This window comes from Numida meleagris, chromosome 4, assembly GCF_002078875.1.
Source record: "Numida meleagris isolate 19003 breed g44 Domestic line chromosome 4, NumMel1.0, whole genome shotgun sequence".
NCBI lineage: Eukaryota > Metazoa > Chordata > Aves > Galliformes > Numididae > Numida > Numida meleagris.
Window position 1 is genome coordinate 34,923,890 of NC_034412.1, and position 18,574 is coordinate 34,942,463.

At 42.4% G+C, this 18,574-nt stretch overlaps 1 protein-coding gene across 2 annotated transcripts in view; it reads right to left on the reverse strand.

Moving 5' to 3' along the window:
- The window catches only part of RNF150 (ring finger protein 150), a 119,142-nt gene that overhangs the window by 12,848 nt on the left and 87,720 nt on the right, over positions 1–18,574 (reverse strand). For both annotated transcript variants that reach the window (XR_002438174.1, XM_021395412.1), the window contains exon 6: positions 17,956–18,166. Coding sequence is in view for 1 of the 2 variants with exons in the window: in XM_021395412.1 (XP_021251087.1) it covers positions 17,956–18,166 (211 nt within the window). In the remaining variant the exon portion in view is untranslated. The remainder of the gene's footprint in view (positions 1–17,955; positions 18,167–18,574) is intronic.

The window sequence follows — 18,574 nt, forward strand, 5'->3', positions numbered from 1 at the left end:
TGCAGCTGCCAATGGTCTTTTTCACCTTACAGCAGGAATCAGAGAGTAGAAAAGACTGCTATTGTGCTACTGACTGAGGTGTAACCTACCTGCCTAGCTCTAAAGATGAACATTTAACACAAGCCCTCTTTCCCTTTTGGCCCAGATCTTCCATTCTTGATAGTAGATGTCCAGCTTTGAGGAGAAATGCATAATTATTGATTTCTTTGTCTAATGAAATGCTTTGAAAAGTGTATGTTACTACCCAACCTTAACTGAGAGAAACTGTACAGTGGACAATGGGACTTCATCTAAAACCTGGTTCCGACAACAAATACACAGCAAAAAATGAACTTTATTTCAGTATGCATGCCACATTTTTCACTGCTGTGAAATATATCCAGTTTCAGAACTTTTATCTTCTTAAGGTAGAACTAAGCCAAAACACAAACTCTTAGGTGACAGGTATGCCTTCAGGTACAAAGATATATCTAAGCTTTATGTTGAAGCATAAACCTTATTCTAGTCCAGTGCACACTTCTATTTAACCAACAGTGCTCCCAGTCAGATGTGTCTAGAAACAATTTGTTCCAGAAGAAATTAGAAATGTGACCACCAGTTGGAGCTATGAGGACTTGAGAAGAATATATATCCAGGGTCAATAGAGGCATTGAAATGGGATCTTTACCAAAACAGATTCTGGTCAGTACAAAGCCACAGAGACATGCCAAGGCAAGCAGTGCTATTCCAATTTTGCTTCCAGTATAACAACCTGAACACATTATCCGTCACATTTGATGTATGACAAGGAGAGAGGAGACATTTCTAGAGCTATTTTTCTTTGCCCAAGAATGCACTTTGTTATTACAGAGCTTACTGCTCCCTCTCAGTGTAACCTTGCCACAGAATCATGTTGCTGCTTATGGTCTACAAAAAAAAGGAGCACGGTCCTACGGACTCAGTACATCAAATGGCAACTACTCCACAGCTAAACAAATTTCTTTTATTGCTAAGACTCTTTTCTTTAAAAACACCGATTCTTCAATTTACTCTCAGATTAATCATCCAATACTTTCTATTGGATCATTTCACAATACGTGCAAAATTCCTTCCACATCATCTTGATAATCAACTTACTTTAGAACAGGCCATAACTGTGCTAACAAAACAACTGACTAAAAACATGCCTATACATTCTCTAATGCAAAAGAAGCAGTGGGAATACATTTGAGTAGAGAGGGTTATAAAAAAATGTGTTACTAATGAAGCCCTTTATGCAGAGGCTAATAAAATGGATGAAGAAGTCTGCAGCTGAGAATGAAGTACTGGGGAAGTATTTTTATTGATATTCCCTGGCATCACTGACAGACTTATCTGCACAGCGAGGGAAAATGTACTCGTGCATGGAAGGTCCTCTTGGAAGGAAAGGCAAGAGTTTTTTCCACAGATTACAAGCCAGAGCTCTGTGAATGTACTAATGGCAGCATTGCCTCATTCAGAAGATAAAGCAGCAGCACATGGAACACATTGCAAATAATACCCAAACATCAGCACACCAGAAACAACCAAATGCCGTGACTTGACAAGATTCATTTAAGAAATGATTTCAAAAATCTGTTTAACTGGATCAACCTCTAAGCAGCTGAGAGATATCCTAGGTGGGTCTGGACATGACATAGAACACCAGAATTCTACGCAAAGAGCAGAATTCTGCAAAGCTGACTCGCGTTAGCTTCTTATTCAGTGAAAAAGCAACATACTTTTTCCTTTAACTTTTCTTGAGGAGATGTATCTTGGGAGAACATACAGCATCTTTCATGGGAGACGGCCAAAGATGTAGCTCCCCATTTTCAAACATCCTGTAGTACAAAGGGTAACATCATTCTGGAGACAAGCTACTGAGATGGAGAGACACGGCTGTTCAAGGCATTCACTAACTCTGTGTGACATCCTAAGACATCCTAAACCTTAGCTTTCAGCTGTAGCGTTAACCTGCACACTGTATGCTCCAGGCATGTCTTTTGCTGCCTTCAGGTACAGCATTAAGTACTTAGCGCTTTTGGAAATCATATTCCAGTATTTCAAATCAAGAATAATAAAAAAAATTAAAAAAAGAAAAAAAAAAAGAAGGGCATATTATTAGTATTATCAGTAATGCAACCAACTTTCCAAAGCCTAGATTTGGAACATACTGTACTTCAGTGATAAACTTTGATTCCAGTTACCTGAAAAGACATCCTGTTATAGTTTTAGCAAGATCAATAAACTCCTTTTCCTAAACAGTACGGAAAGTGGAAAATATCACATGAAACACATGGAACAGATAAGTAAGCGCATCTGCAGAAAGCTGAGCAAAATGGAAAGAACATATCCCAGATGTTATTGCATTGAGACCTGGAGACTTGATTGGCCGGAAAAGCAAACTATTTTTTTTTTCATTTTACACACACACACATATGAGCACATACTCTTTATGATTTCGTCCATGAATTGGAAGATAAGTCCCGGAAATTCACAGCATGCATTAAAATCATTTTTGGAGTCCACATTTTGGACATTAGTCTTCTGCCTGTAAGAGGCCGGCTGACATTTTGGGAACTCTTCATCTTAGCAGGGAGCCGCCTGCCCTCTTCCTGATACAGTGAACACGCTTCTGCCAAGTATGACACAAGAAAACCTAGAATTTTTGCTTTTAGTACATTTTTCTCATTCTCCTTACTCTTATGGGTCATGCTCAATATGTTCCTGCCCTGCGACTGGCAAGGAAACTCCTTCTGTGGCTTAGTTACTGCATTATCATGTTATCCCCTCCCTATGACTAGTCTTTCCTCTTGCTTCTTGGAAACTCAGTAGAAATATAATCAGAGAAGTTACCTGACCAGATGAGACAGTCATCACACAAGGGTCTCTGCGTGGACCACTATTCCCTTGTATCAGCTAGGCCCCACATTTGATTGCCAGGTAAGAACCACTGTTTCCTTTACAGTAGGGCATTCAGACTCTTAACGCTTTGCAAGGCCCCTCAAAGCCTTCCCGCTGTCTGGAAGGAGAGAGTAGCCGTGGGAAGCCACTGTCCATGCCAAAACACAGTGCTGGCTGCACCTCTGCTCAGGACTGCATGTTCTGATGCCCCACAGCAAGTTTCAGAAATAAATGTGAACACATTTCGTTCAATGTACAGCCTGCTAAAGCACGCAGTTGATTCAAAATCAGAAAATGAGATTTCTCATAAAAAGAAAAAAGCTTCAAAAGTACTGAAGAATGGAACAGCAACCACATGACAGTTTTGATTCTTAAGGACCTTTGGTAACATTTTTAATACTTAAAAGATTTTTAGTTTAGCTCCTTTTGGTAACACCCTGCCATTTTCTACACTACTCTAAAAGTTCAAAGAAACAGTAAACTACATTTTCAGTTTAATGTCAAGCAAAAAGTCTAATTCAAATCTTTGCCAAATTAACTTACAAGAAGCCTCTTAAGCCCAGACTGAACCAAAATCACATGCAATCCCAAGCAGCGTTACGAACACATGTACAGGTATTATTCTTTGATCATTTTTATTAATCTGAAATTTCTGCATGAAGACCTGCTTTCTGACTCAGCTCAAGCACAGATTGGTGTAGGAGCAGCATGACAGAGCCAAGTGGTGAGGTTCAGCTCCCTGCCTTATCTTGCCCTCCTGTCACCTAGCCCTCCCATTCCTCTGGTTGGCCAGGAAGTTAACTTACAAAGATACCTGAAAACTAATTTGAAAAAAAAGTTTGCTAGATTAGCAACTGAATAGGCTGGCCCAGAAATGGGGCAAATAATGCAGCCAACTTCAGGAAAGAATCATAGAATGGTTTAGGTAGGAAGGGACTTTTAAGACCATCTACTGCCGCCCTTCCTGCTATAGGCAGGGACACCTCCCTCTAGATCAGGTTGCTCACGGCCCCATCCAGCTTGGCCTTGAACACCTCCAAGGAGGGGGCATCCACAACCTCACTGGGCAATCTGTTCCAGTGTCTCATCACCCTCACAGTAAAGAACTTCTTCCTAATATCTAGTCTAAATCTACCCTCTTCCAGTTTAAAGCCATTTCCCCTTGTCCTTTTGCTACCTGCCCTTAAAAAAAGTCCCTCCCCAGCTTTTCTGTAGGCCCCTTTCAGGTACTGGAAGGCCACTATGAGGTCTCCTTGGAGCTTTCTCTTCTCCAGGCTGAACAGCCCCAGCTCTCTCACCCTGTCCCTGTAGGGGAGGTGCTCCAACCCTCTGATCATCTTCGTGGCCCTCCTCTGGGCTTGCTCCAACAGCTCCATGTCCTTCTTGTGTTGGGGGCACCAGAAATGGATTCAGTACTCCAGGTGGGGTCTCACAAGAGCAGAGTAGAGGAGCAGAATCACCTCCCTTGACCTGCTGGTCCTGCTTCTCTTGATCCAGTCCAGGATATGGCTGGCCTTCTGGGCTGCAAGCGCACACTGCCGACTCATGTTGTCTTTCATCAACCAGCACCCCCAAATCCTTCTCCTCAGGGCTGCTCTCAAGCCATTCTCTGCCCAACCTGTATCTGTGCTTGGGATTGCCCTGACCAAGGTGCAGGATCTTGCACTTGGCCTCACTGAACTTCATGAGGTTGGCATGGGCCCATCTCTCAAGCCCGTCCGGGTCCCCCTGGATAGCATCCCTTCCCTCTAGCACGTCAACTGCATCACTCAGCTTGGTGTCATCTGCAAACCTGCTGAGGGTGCACTCGATCCCACTGTCCATGTCGCCTACAAAGATGTTAAATAACACCAATCCCAACACCAATTCCCGAAGAACGCCACTCATCACCAGTTTCCACTCAGACACTGAGCCGTTGACTGCAACTCTCTGAGTGTGACCATCCAGTCAATTCCTTATCCAGTAAGTGGTTCATCCATCAAATCCATTTTTCTCCAGTTTGATGACCAGGATGTCATGTGGGACAGCATCAAATGCTTTGCACAAGTCCAGGTAGACGACATCAGTTGCTCTTCCTTTCTCCACTGATGCTGTAACTCCATCATAAAAGGCCACCAATTTTGTCAGGCATGACTTACCCTTGGTGAAGCCATGTTGGTTACCACCAATCACTCCATCTTTATTTTCCATGTGCCTTAGGAGGGCCTTTAGAAGGCTCTGCTCCATGATCTCGCCAGGCACAGAGGTGAGACTGACTGGCCTGTAGTTCCCTGGATCTTCCTTTTTTCCCTTCTTGAAAATGGGGGTTATGCTTCCCCTTTTTCAATCAGTGGGAACTTCACTAGACTGCCATGACCTTTCAAATATGATGGAGAAGCACGCAGAAGAGGAAGGAAGGGAAGGAACTCTCTCCATTCAACATCTATCCCTGCTGCACCACAACATTAAACCTCTAGGCCACCAGGTGTGGCACAGAGACTACTTTTTTACTTTGTTTTCTTGGCAGCTGCTAAATGACCAGGGCTCCTTGGTGATGTTGCAAAACAAATAGCATTAAAGGACCAAGTTAAAAATGATTGTGCTTGGTCATGTTAACGGTGTGTAAGGAATATTGCAAGGATTTTTCCAGTAGCAGAGGTGAGAAGTGTCTAACCCCAGCTTGTGTTACTTGCTCTATGGCCTAGTGGCAGGCTGTCATAACAAAGAGACTTTTACATACAAGAAGTATAATCACACAGTCTAAGTGGGTGTATCTCTTTCCATGGGCTATCCTGGTGACTGCTATTGCGACTGACCTTTTTATTTATATTTTAAAAACCCCTGTCAGCAGTGTGCTCTGCTTCCTGCAAGCCTGAAAGGAGAAGGAAATTACAGGCTGACTCAGACACATAATGCACTGGATTCAATGAACAAGCATCTAATGGTAAGAGAAACTTCAGTTCCGTTCTTTTCTTAGGGAACAGAGGAAGAAACATCTTTTCACAGAGTGATCTAGAGACATACTGGCCAAATCCCTCACTGCAGTCACACAACACACAACAGAGATACCCTGGTAACCCCAAGCATGACGTAATATTAAAGCATAAGGCTTAACATAAGCTAGTAGTTGGCAAAACCTTTTTCTTGGTTTATTGCAGCCTCTCCTTGGGAACCTCCTTGGCAGAAGAAGCTGCACAAAACCATCCTTCTCCTTTCTGGTCCCTCTTGACCCAAGCTGTGCCTGTAGCTGGGAGGTGGCTGCAGCTCATCATGGCCTGATGGACCAGGGCCTGGGGCAAACCGCAGCCTATCGCTGTGATCTGCACCTAATGGCCCTGGCACGGCAGGATTCTGCACAGGCACCTAGAGCAATGGCCTGCCTAGGAATGTCACCTCTGATACTTAGGGGAACAGGAGAAGTGCGGCTTAGTGCCTGGAGGAGGCACTCATCAAAGGCACTACAGGGCTGGGACATCACAGTGGACGGGCAGAGCCTGGCCTGGCTAGATCAGTTTATTGCAGCTTTTTTTCAAGGCTGTCACAAACTTCTCACTCCTACTTCAGTTCATGTACAAGGTGGCAACTAGCCAGTGAAAATCTGCATGGGGGCAATTAATTCTGAGAACGTGGTGTGAAACGTAGGCTGCAGTGACAAAAGAAATCCATTTTTGCTTAATCACTATGAACTGCTTCCTCAACTACAAGCATGAACACAGCTGTAAGAGAAAACAACAGCTTGCTTTAAGGCAAACTCCTGTTAATTCTTGAATGAGGGGGTTGAACGAGCTCACACCAGCCTGGCTGTTTGCTTGTCATAGCAGCATGTGCACAATTTCATTTCTGCCTCTCTAAATAGTATGTACTGCAAAAGCTCTCAAAAAACCCTAGGTCACTAGCAACCCACCACACTGATGAATCATAGACTGAACTTTCAAGAGGAGTTACAACAAACAGACCTGTGCGAAGGCATCACAAAAATGGCTGTGCATATATTAGAGGATTTAACGAGAAAACAAGCACAAGTAGATGGCTGACAAAAACAACAGTGGTGGAATTACTCAAATAAAGCACACGCACATCTTCTTTCCTCCTATCTCCCACGTGGTCCTGCCTTCCTTTCCAACAGAGGGCTCCACCTGGGATCTCCAGACATTTCCAGAGGGTTAACTCCTTAGCCCAGTGTTTGAGCTTTGTGCATGTCACTAGAAATTTCTTTCTCACCATGTACGTTGGTAATGGTGTTCCTTTGCTGAAATTTCATTCCCTTCACACAGGGATGCCTACTCATTAAATATGGAAAGAATGCACATAGTGATGTAATTAAAAGAGAGAAAAAAAAAACACAGAAGGAAACACAGTAGAGGTTATGTCATCCTTACTGCCCTCACAAACAAAACACAAGTTTTAAAAGATGAACTTCCACCTTCAGCAGGAAACAGCCTTCCCTTCTTTATGATACAAGAGAATAACATGTCTGAGAACGGGTCTGGCTCTGCAACAGCTCCAGTGCCTGAAGCAGGGCACAGCTGTGGGACTGCTGCGCCTGCCAAGTCTGGGCAGATCAGGATGGCATTCAGTGGACATCCACAGAAGGCTCAGCAGCCTCTGTGCTACCCAAGGGCTGCCCACAAACAGCAGGCATGCACAGAGGCTGTAACAACGTATGCCACATTTCCCCTGCTGCTGCCTTTTCCTCTGACACCTTGCAGCAAACCAGTGTCCTACTGTCCACCAGCCCCATGCTGACTTGCAGGATTTGACCTTCTCTATTCTCCCAGCATATGCTCATGCCCCTGTAGAGCTGTTAGATAAATGCCCCCAAAACACTTGGAGATATGCGGCCAAAGCATGCTGCTTAGGTTAAAGATGACTTCTCAGGAGTCCATTAAGATGGAGAATACATCACAGAAGCAGCACAAACAGCCAATGAGAATAAGTTCTTGAACTTCACAGGGTGGCCCAACCTGATTTGAATTGGACAGCTTAATTATGTATTTTATTACAGGCCATGGCTTATCTACTTAGGATAGATATTAGGAGGAAGTTTTTCACACAGAGGGTGGTGACGCACTGGAACAGGTTGCCCAGGGAGGTTGTGGATGCCCTGTCATTCAAGTCCAGGCTGGGCGTGGCTCTTGGCAGCCTGGTCTAGTGGTTGGCGACCCTAGACTTGAGACTAGATGATCTTTGAGGTCCTTTTCAACCCAGACCATTCTAAGATTCTATGATTCTATGATACTTACTGTAGTTCATAAGATAAATATTGATTTAAGAGTAATTCAGCTGTGGAAGAAATCTCTTGTAGAAAAACAACAACACAGAATCATGGACAGAATCATGGAGCCTCAATTGCACAGTCTCAGTGACTCTGTAAAAGGCCTGCCATTTCACAGTCTCCTTCCTACAAGTTTTTTGCAGCCTTCATACACTTCTGAGGCCTCTAGGAGTACATAAAAACTCTGCAAGAAAGCCTTCTTTAATATTCAATTTCACAAAACCGTTATATAGGGAAATTTTACTCTGAGAACAGTCTAAATGTCACTTGTAGTGCACAATGTTCACATGCATTCTTGCTGGTACGTATGTCCCATCCTCCCTCATGCACACACAGAGAGCATAGCCCTGCCCTCCACTGAACAGGGAACACCAAAGACGACTCACTACCTACTGCTGGAGCTACCACAAATGTCTCCTTTAAAATAAGTAACCTGAAAAGAGTGAAGCATTTCAGATTTTTCATCTTTTATGAAGTCTCAGAGACAACACTGTTTTAAAACAATAATAGCAAGAAAAGGCAGACAGTGCAGAATTCATGCTTCAAAGCAACATTTTTTTTTAACACGTGGATTATTTCTTTTTATGTAAAGAGGAAGCTTCAGGAGACTTGGTCTGGAGGGGACGTCCTGGGTAGTTGAGCCTACTCTCTGCTATTGCAGTGGCTGCACAATACAATCCCTTTCAGATTCACTAGAAATCAGTACCATTCACTGTACAAGCTCCCCAGCCACTTTGTTCATCTCTTTGTCAGTGCAGAACCACAGGCAGGTATCAGTTAAAAGCTATGATGTTGAGTTTTCAAAAGAACACTTCATACAACAACCCGCAGAGATTAATTTTTTTTTTTTTTTACATCCAAGATGACAGATGAGTTCAGCTGCTAAAACCTCTCTCTTAAACCTCACAAACCCATCAAACCTTGCAACGCATTTTACATTCTGGTGCAATTATACAGGTTTTGAACAGAAATTATTCCCCCTCTGATCTTTTCTGCAGCCTACTCAATAGTTTGCTATTGGTAAGATTTTCCACCTACAGTTGTGACCATCTCTGCTCTGAGTGAGCACTGAATGCGACTCTGGACACAGATATAAGTACAAAATAACAATCGAGAAAAGCATTCATTAAGGAAAAAGTAGATAGTTTCTTCGAAAATGCTGCAGCAGTTGAACAGGTTTGTTTTTTTTTCCCATTAAAAATTAAATATTTCACCTATCAGGCCAGGCCTGCTACGTTTGAATCTTGTCTGAAAATATATCTATAAAGATGGCTTATTTAAAGACAAGTCAGACTTTTCATAAACAAAGATAGAGTTAAATATTTTTAATTAATTGAATTGATCCCCTCTCTCATTTCTACTTGTCTCTCTTTCCTCTCCAAAATGAACCTTTATAAACAAGAATACGGCACAAGCTTAACTGATGTCTTCCTGAAATGTGTTGCCAACTATTTTGTTTCATAACCCTGAAGCAAGGGTCCCAGCATTTTTTCACTCTTTATTTAACTAGAATCTCGTGCTTTCCTAGCTCTCAATTCACACGAGTAACTTCACAACAAAGTTAGCTCTACTTAACTGCGTACAAAATGCAAGATATGACACACAAAGCCCAGAGAGAGGCAACCATGACAATCAGCAGCAAGACTAACACAACATCACCCAAAGGCCACAAGAGCCAAACATCTCAGTCCTAGCACTCAGGTTACCTTTCCATTGGCAATTTGCACTCAAAGGCCTGGGGCTGGCTGGTAGGAAACCTAGTAGAAACATCAGTAAGAAGCCTGTCTTAGGTTACATAAACCTAGGGCCATTTAGCATTTCCCTTCGAATAAGCTTGCAGTCACAGCCTAGTTTTAAGTGAGCAGCTTCTGGCATCAGAAAAACCCCTCCAAGCCATTGTCTCACAATGGATTTTTGCTGACACATTCATGAGAACATGTAAAAGGCCAAGACAGAGATACCAGTTTCCGGAGTTTCTTCTTGGTAATGGAAGGGTAAGGTCAATTTAAGTTTTGACAAATTGCAGCTAGAACTTTACAGGAAAATATGGTCATTAGGTCACTTGGACACCACCACCATCATCAACACCTCCCTAACACTCCCCAGGTAAAACACTGGAACAGAGTAATTTTTAAACATTGTCCTCTGCATTAAAAAAAATTGTCTGTTTCAATCTCATTGGTGAATATATACTTCTATTCCACCTTCTTTTGAATTGTAGGTGTTTACACTCTTCAGAGAGGCAGAAGAGATATGCACTGGTAGGTACTAGGGAAAGATAAAATATCAACACCTGGAAACCAATCACAGAACCTCAGCAAAATGAAAATGCCTTTGCACTGACTCATTACTATCACTCTTGGGAACTTTACTGCAAAGTCAGAGTCAACATTTCATGACATTAAGTTCATTTTTAACCCCTTCTGCTCTTGCTTTTCCATTCAACACTTCTCATCGAGAATGATGGTTCCAGAAGAATACTTAGGCCTTGGGATGTTGCGTTTTTTTTTTTGTTTTTTTGTTTTAATCCTGAAGTTAAAATATTGTTATGTCACTTAGGAGAGCTTTTAGAAGGTGAATATAAATTTAAATTCTCTGTTATACTTTCTGTTTTTCCAAGGAAAGATGACTTGCTTGTTTCAATCATAATCAGGAAGAAAACTGAAGGATTGATTAAAAAAAATAGAGAAAGGAAGAAAGAATTACTGCAAATAAATAAATTTGTTTCCATCCTCTGGAATATGGAGCCATTACAACATTTTAACAAAGCACTTTTGAGGGTGAACAACTCGAAATACAGTCTTTCTATCACAGCTTCTCTTCAAAATTGTTTCCTATCAAGGGTACCTTCAGGCTGCAAGCTGCTCAACACCTGGGAGCATACATTCCATCTCCCAGAGCAGGCTGCAGAAGGAACTTTTCTAAAATCTCCAACTCTGAGACTATTTTGGCCTTACAGACAGAGAGCTGTTCATGCATAGAAAGACAATTTGCTGGTGCCATCACCTTTTCAACAGCAATTACAAAGTTTAGTAACATCTCATCTTCAATATCACCTGCACAAAGCAAAACCTGAAGCAAGGGTAGTCATATGCACATGACATCGCACTTGGAGGCTGTCTAGACAGTGGCAAATAGAGCAGAAATTCACTGCAGAGATCTCCAGGTAAGTTGTTTTGCACATTAATATGTGTGTTAACATAAGGTTTAATTATTGCCAGAACAGAGCATATGTTCTTGCCTGCTCCTCAGGTGCCTCAGAAATGAGTTAAACAGGAAAAGAACAGTCAAAGGTATTGGCACTTGTAAAGGTAGTCATAATAAAGAGGATGAGTTGAGAGGATATTCCATCATATATTCCCTGGCCACTTTGGGAGTCCATTAATGCAGCTCTGATGCCGCTGTGCACCACACCAAGTACATCCTGAATATGTTCCTCAGGATACTGCCCTTGCCACTTGTTCACAGACTATCCTAGAGGAATAAGGAGAAAACACAATTGACTGAAAACAGCACATCAGTAGAACTCTTGCCTGGCTTACTTCTTCATTTGAGTCAGCTTCCAACTCCTCAAGACGCTGTGGGAGCGCTGAAGCAAACGTACACTCCATCAGGAAGCAACGCAACCAGAACAGGAGAACATGCAAGCAGAATCAATGATGACTGCAGCAAATGCAGCACTCCATTCTATAAGCACCTCCAACAGCTCAGCCTCAAGTTTTCACCCTCCCACAGGCACAGTTGGCTTTTCACTGTCTTTCTTTTCACACTAAATGTATTAGTTTGCTCTCTATTATCTGTGAATGTTTCATAAGTGGCTTCATCCATTCCTCTTTGTGTATATTAATGACTGCTATAGTGGACCCCGACCCGAGGGGTCTCTGAGGCCTGCACAGTATAGTTGAGCACTAATTTTGCTTTGTTTATCTGCCTGAAATAACAGCAGCAACCAGCAGGACTGGCCCTGGAATCCTGTCTTTTCTCTGCCTGCCTGGCTGCTGCTTAGTCTGATTTCTTAACTCTCACTTTCAGATACTGATTCAAGCTCATTCCTTGTGTCTCCTACTTGTCTTTGTCCCTGAAATGGTCACAAAAAAATTCAGAATATCTGCAGCACACTGCATCTAAAGCAGCTCTTCCTGACAATTTCAGTGGAGGCTTTTGTGTAAAAACTGATGAGAACAAAAACTCCACATACATTGGAGATGGAAGACTGAATCCAGAATAATCAAGCAGATTGCAAGCAAGATGCTGAACATCCCTTGCAAAGCAAGGCCTTCATTCTCCAAGTATATCTCAAAGAGAACAGTTATTATTAAGTGATCTGGTCTCTCACTACAGTTCAGATTTGTATTCTACTCTACGCTGTTTGCTTTAAATACATGTTGTTCAATGCTTTATCTAGCTGTCTGTTTGAGATGGTGAAGTATAAGGAAAGATATAAGCTATGTTGAGCCTGATCCCAGTCCTCGATCCCTTTTTCCCCTGTACACGTATAAAGCACAGCCAGAGCAATTGGAAGTTGTAATTCTACGGACGTGTTTGTGTGCCATCACAGCTTTTACACAGACACTTTTCCTTACTGAATTTCATCACAACATGATAAATCTCTCAAGTCTTTCATATTCAGCGGCCACTAACAAAATGCTTGTATATGCCAGTGTGAACTTTCAAACAAAAATTGAAACGTCATGCTTATTCTGCCTATTTGTTTATCCTGATTTCTGGACAAAACAGACAGCTGTGCAGGGTCTCGCTGTACTTCTGAGATAGTGTGCTTGCTTTTGGCAAAGCTGGCTTATACGGCCCTCTTTTCTATTGCTCTCCACATTTCTTTCCTCCTGTTTACTGGCACAATTACTTCTGCATCAAGGAACTGATCCAAATGGAAAATAACCCAGAAGAAACTCAGCTAGCTTCTGGATTGGGCTCACAATGTAGCTACACAACAGAAGGGCAACACAGAGGCAGGAATAAGTAATCTGTGACAGAGAGACAAGGTGGTAACTGCCACAGCATTGGCATGCAGAGACAGACGTACTGAAGGAGAGTATTTTCTCCCCAGCCTCCCCAACCTTGGCTGCAGGGATGCCAGAGAACTGTTTTTGCAACAATTTAAAAATGTGTTACCTCAGGATTTCATAGACCTGATGGGATGTTGATTTTTCTTACAATTATATTTAAACTGCTAGGTAAAGACTGTCAGCCTCTTTCAGAATCAAAGCCTGGGCCAGGTCTTTCCTCTGCCACTTGCCCTTGGTTTCTGCAGGAGGGAAGCACAAGTCTGAGAGGCAGAGATGGGGGCACAACTGTATGCACCTACCCTGCACCTTGATCGTGACACAGGGACAGCTTAGTGTGTCTGTGGGGAAGAAAAGAAATATGGGAACCAACAGTTTCATTTTAGCTCTATATACAATGCCAATGTACACAACATGTGAAATCAAACAAAAAAAAAAACAGACTTTAAATTTGTTCCTTGTTTCACAGCATTTTTCCTGCTGTTTGCTCTACAGAAACACTTTGTAATTCACATCTCAACATATGGAAATGAAAAGCAGTTTTGTAACTGGAAAGCTTTACTCTTCACTCACATAGCCTGGCACGAGTTTCTGGGGTATATGTAACAATCCAGGGCACATTTTTAGTGCCAGCTAAGCTTCACTTGGTGACACTTTCAAACCACCACTGGCCTTCCAAACCACCAACGCTACGCTGGCAGTGGTGTGAGTCTCAAAATGGACCTAGGACCTCAGCTCACTGGAATTTTCAGTCCATGGTAACTATTTAGTGCAACATCCGCACAAGCTTTTAATAGAGCCACCAGGACTTATGTCATACTCCAGGCACACAGGGCCCAATCTGCTCAGTCTTTAACTAGGTCCCATCAATATTTTTTCTTCTCAAGGACTGTGCTAAGTGCTAATGCAAGTGTTAATAACTTTCAGTATTAACTAGTGGCTAGGGAATTTTTCCACCTTTTCCTCCCCCTTTACATCTGCTTAAAAATACCTCTAATAATAGCAACGAAGAGCAGTCAAGTGGTTGCAAGACAACAGTGGATCAGATTCTTACCATGCGCTTTCATCCTCTTCCAAAGACTGATTATTCTTCAGAAAGACATTTTAGATATACACAGATCAAAATAATTACTTGAGAAGTTATATTAATAGATTTAATGAAGAGCTATCAAAGAGAGCTGAAGGTGTCCTAACAGTCACGATGAGTATATGTTGCCAGGGTTTTATGGAAGGAACAAAATGGGAGGCAGAAGAGAAACTGCTGGTATTCCCTAGACTGGTCACATGGCTGTACAGCCTGCCAAACTCAGCAGACTTTGCAGGCAACAAGCTACCGTTGGGGAGACATTGTGTTTTTTCATATTAAATCCCCTCCCGGGTTTGCAGTAGAACTATCTATGAATATTCCTCCAACTGCAGAGACAGTGTAGGATGTAGGCTTGGATGTTGGTAGAAGCCAGCTGAAAAAAATTGCTGGTGCACATTTTAGTGCTCAGTGTTACTACACAGGAGAGGCTTGGTTTAGCAAGGCACTCTACAGGGAAAGGCCTCCAGATGAAGACAATCCAGATGTTCATAGCACACCATGCTGCCAAAGTTCCTACGGGAGACATTATCTATTCTAGAACATGGGGAGAAAAAAGAGAGGGAGAGAAATGTCTGCTGAGCACACACACAGAAATGAAAAGAAAAGCACTGGCTGAGTTCCAGAAATGAAAAACTAGCCTCACTGAAGAAGGTGGGAGCTTTGCCACCAGATTTCAATGGAGACAGAATTTCGCCCAATGTGAACGGTACTCTGGAAATATCCTCCCTCCAGACACACTGTGGGAGCTCTTCTGGCTCTGAATGCTCACTGGAAACACAGAAAGGGAAATTAAACCCAAACCAAGAAAACAATACCAGAATTATTAATCAACAAGCCAAAAGGATGCAATGACAATTAAGCAAAAAGTATTGAAGAAATGAAGGAAATTAGGCTGCAAGTCCATTACCTCCTGGAACATTGAAATTCTGCCTGGAAAAAGAAGGGATGCAAGGATGGGTGCTTACACTGCTGGCTATAAGGACGTCATGTCAAGACTGCATTGGAGGCAGTCAACAGAGATTCAGTAACAAGAGGAAGAAAAACTTCTAGCATGAATTCAGCCTTGCAGTGTGTTCCCATCACTAGTGCTATATAAAGAGGCCATAATCTAGTAACTTCAGCAAAGATTCCTAGGAGCAATCAGTGTCAGCACTTATAAATTCCCAGGCAGGATAGTTCACAGAAAGGGCGCACTCGGCAAGCTCTGAAGTTGTGTAACTACGAGGATTCTGGAAATGACAAATATAATGCCTGAATACAATAAACCAATACAACACTTATGAAGCTCCAACTATATGACAGCTATGACCCAGTTATTTAGCTTAAAGTTGCCCTCTGATTTAGTTAGCATTTAGTCTCATACCGCAGCTATACAGCGGTCCTAGATGTTTCCTTTTCTCTGCCTGTGATGCTAAGCTCTACCTTTCAGAGTGCCTGAACATGAACAAAGCCACATACGCAACTCAAGGGGACAAATTCCCATCACTGCTGGAATCAGCCTCTAGCTTCAAAACAAAGAGCTCTTCTTTGCTGGGAGCTCCACTACAAAAAGAGACCAAACAACTGCTTCTGGGAACTACTGCACATTGCACTGCTTCAGATGTGGTGATGACAGCAGGCAAACTTGCACACCTACAGCTGACTAGCATACAAGTACTGTACTCCATTGACATGAGAAATCCAGATGAAGATTCCTAGCTACATATTAAAGACAGTTGAGTGAGCTCCATGGTTTGCTGCCAGCTGTGTGCCTGGACAGATCACTGGCTTTCCTGCAAGTTCTTAGTCCGTGGACTCTGCCGTCAGCCCTCAGGATGGCCTAGTGTTAGTGACTATTGCCGAGAGATATCAAAGCTTACAGGAAAAAGGGAGGACATGAATGCAAAATAAAGCATCTCTACAGGCCTATTGTGCTCCTCTGGCTCAAAGCAAGTTTTTCAAACAGTTACTTAGCTGGAAACTTGGAAAATGAAGAACAAACGTGTTTGGACTGACACTGTTCTCCTACAGACTCTGGAAACAAACCTGGAGGGGAAGAGAGTGGCTGGAGCATTACTGAGCTCTTGTGCTCCCTGGCTGCTTCAACACCATTGTTACCACTGACAGCAAACCAAAGGAACTGCTTCTCAGCGTGCCAAGATCCTGGGATGAAAAGCACGCACTGCCCGCATACTGGGTTTTACACCAGGCTGCTGTCTCTTCTCAGTGTGGGCCATGCAGCTGTTGGTCTAAAGGTCCTGCCTTTCCTACCTGAGTACTGAGCCTTGTAAAGAAGAGTGGGAAAAGGGTACTCCTGCTAGGGGAGCTGCTGCCTTCAGGAACATTACAGAGGTACAGCTGAAACCAGAGTCTAGCTCAGTCTTTAGCAGTACTGAGATAATGTGATGTAAAACACCTCCTTCACAGTTTAAATCAGCCTAAAATGTATTTAAAAACCATTACTGGAAGGAACAAAATGACATCTCATTTTAAACAGCCCTTGCCAGCACCCAAGGAGGCTTGAGAAAGTCACAGCTGTGTCTATAACCTTGCTGGATCCAGGATTTTGACCATAAAAGGACCCAAACTGAAACAAGTACCTAACCCACAGGAAGAAAAATTAAAAATCCACTTCTGGGTCACTTATGGCTAAGGTCACAATAATCCAGTGTTTCACTGCCATGACACTGGCTATTATTGCTTGGCTTTGCACACAGTCCCAGACTAATATGAAAAATCCTCGATTTCTTTTTTCTTTCCCAGGACCCATGCTAGCTCCATACACAAACTTGAATTTTCATATTCTTCTAACTCCCCTCAAGTATATCTGATGATTTTCTACAATATTCTTGTCAATACTAATACATATCTGTTTGATACCAGTTCTTGTATTTTCTACTGATCTGCTATTTTACCTAAAAATGAGAGTTTTAGACTACTACAGTCCTCATTCAAAACAGCTGACAACCATTCTTTTCAAACTGTCGGTAGATTTTCAACAAAGATCATTTTTAGGAACAGAGTCACGCAGACATTTTGAGAATTACTAGCTGAGATGGCACTGAAAATATTCAAAATTCTCATTCTTAGTAAGAACTGGCAGCGTTGTTTCACCTTGCTCAAATTTTCAACTGCAGGAACTCTGACCATCAAGCCTTGCCTTATAAAATGAGAAAACCAAAAAAGAATAAATAACCAGATGAACTCCAGTTGACATAAGAAGATAAAAGAAAAGGCAAAAATCAGTATTCAGCTTTCTTTTTTTTCTTGACCAAGGGCAGTGGAAGAGATCGTTGCATTTACTATTTACTTTATGATATGCAGGAAAGAACAACTTCCATATGGTAGCACGTAGTCCAGCAAAGAAAGGCAGGCCAAAGGATGCATATAAGGTATCTGAAGACAATCATAAGTCTGTCTTACTTTGTACTGACTGAAATAGTTTGTTCTGTCCATGCAGGGGACTCCAACTAACATTTGTTATTGTATACATGGATTTGCACACAGGCAAACACTGCATGCAGTGTTTGTAGTACAACAAAATGACATATTTTTAACTACTTACCTTGTGGAGTTCCACTTGGCTTAACGTTAAGGCCCTGCTCCAGTATAAAAGCCCTCAAAGGCCACTTTTCCCCCATTAAGTATTGGTTTGTGATTCAAGTTTCTAACCATTTCTTTCTGTGCAAATTCTGCCAGGAAGAAGAACTTACTGCTTGTTGTGAAGTTACCCTCCCCAGCCTGGGGAAAGGAGTCTACGTCTTGGATTACTTGTAGCACTCCCACAGTCCGCACCGGGGGATCCAGGGCTACAGAGCTCTCGTTCACTGTTATATCACTGGCTCCTGTTATCTGGTTGGTTGGTGGTCCTCCTATGGAGGCTTCCAAGTCCGGAGGTATATCATCCATACAATCCGCGTTGGGCTAATGAGAAGGGGAAGAAGAAAATTGAGCTTTTACTTCAGAAAAACATTTAATTCACCTACTCTCACTTTTCTGGGCTTTTCCACTTTTTCTTAGGCCCACTGCTCCTATTGCCACTTTCTCGATTCCCATGGAAGTGCTTACAAACAAGTACTGAGAATGGCAACATATGATGAACGAACATGTGCATTTTGGGTGCTTGATACAATCTGTTGGAAGAGAGACCCAAAGCACGCATCAGAAATATTCAGTGCTAAACTCTCATTCACAGCTTCTAAATACCATTATTTATACTGAAAGGTTTTTGGAAACATGTAAATTGAAAAAGTAGTCCACTTATCAATATGATCTGCTCAACATAGGCAGACTGCTGAGTCAGATTATGAATGTAAACAGACAGTAACTGAA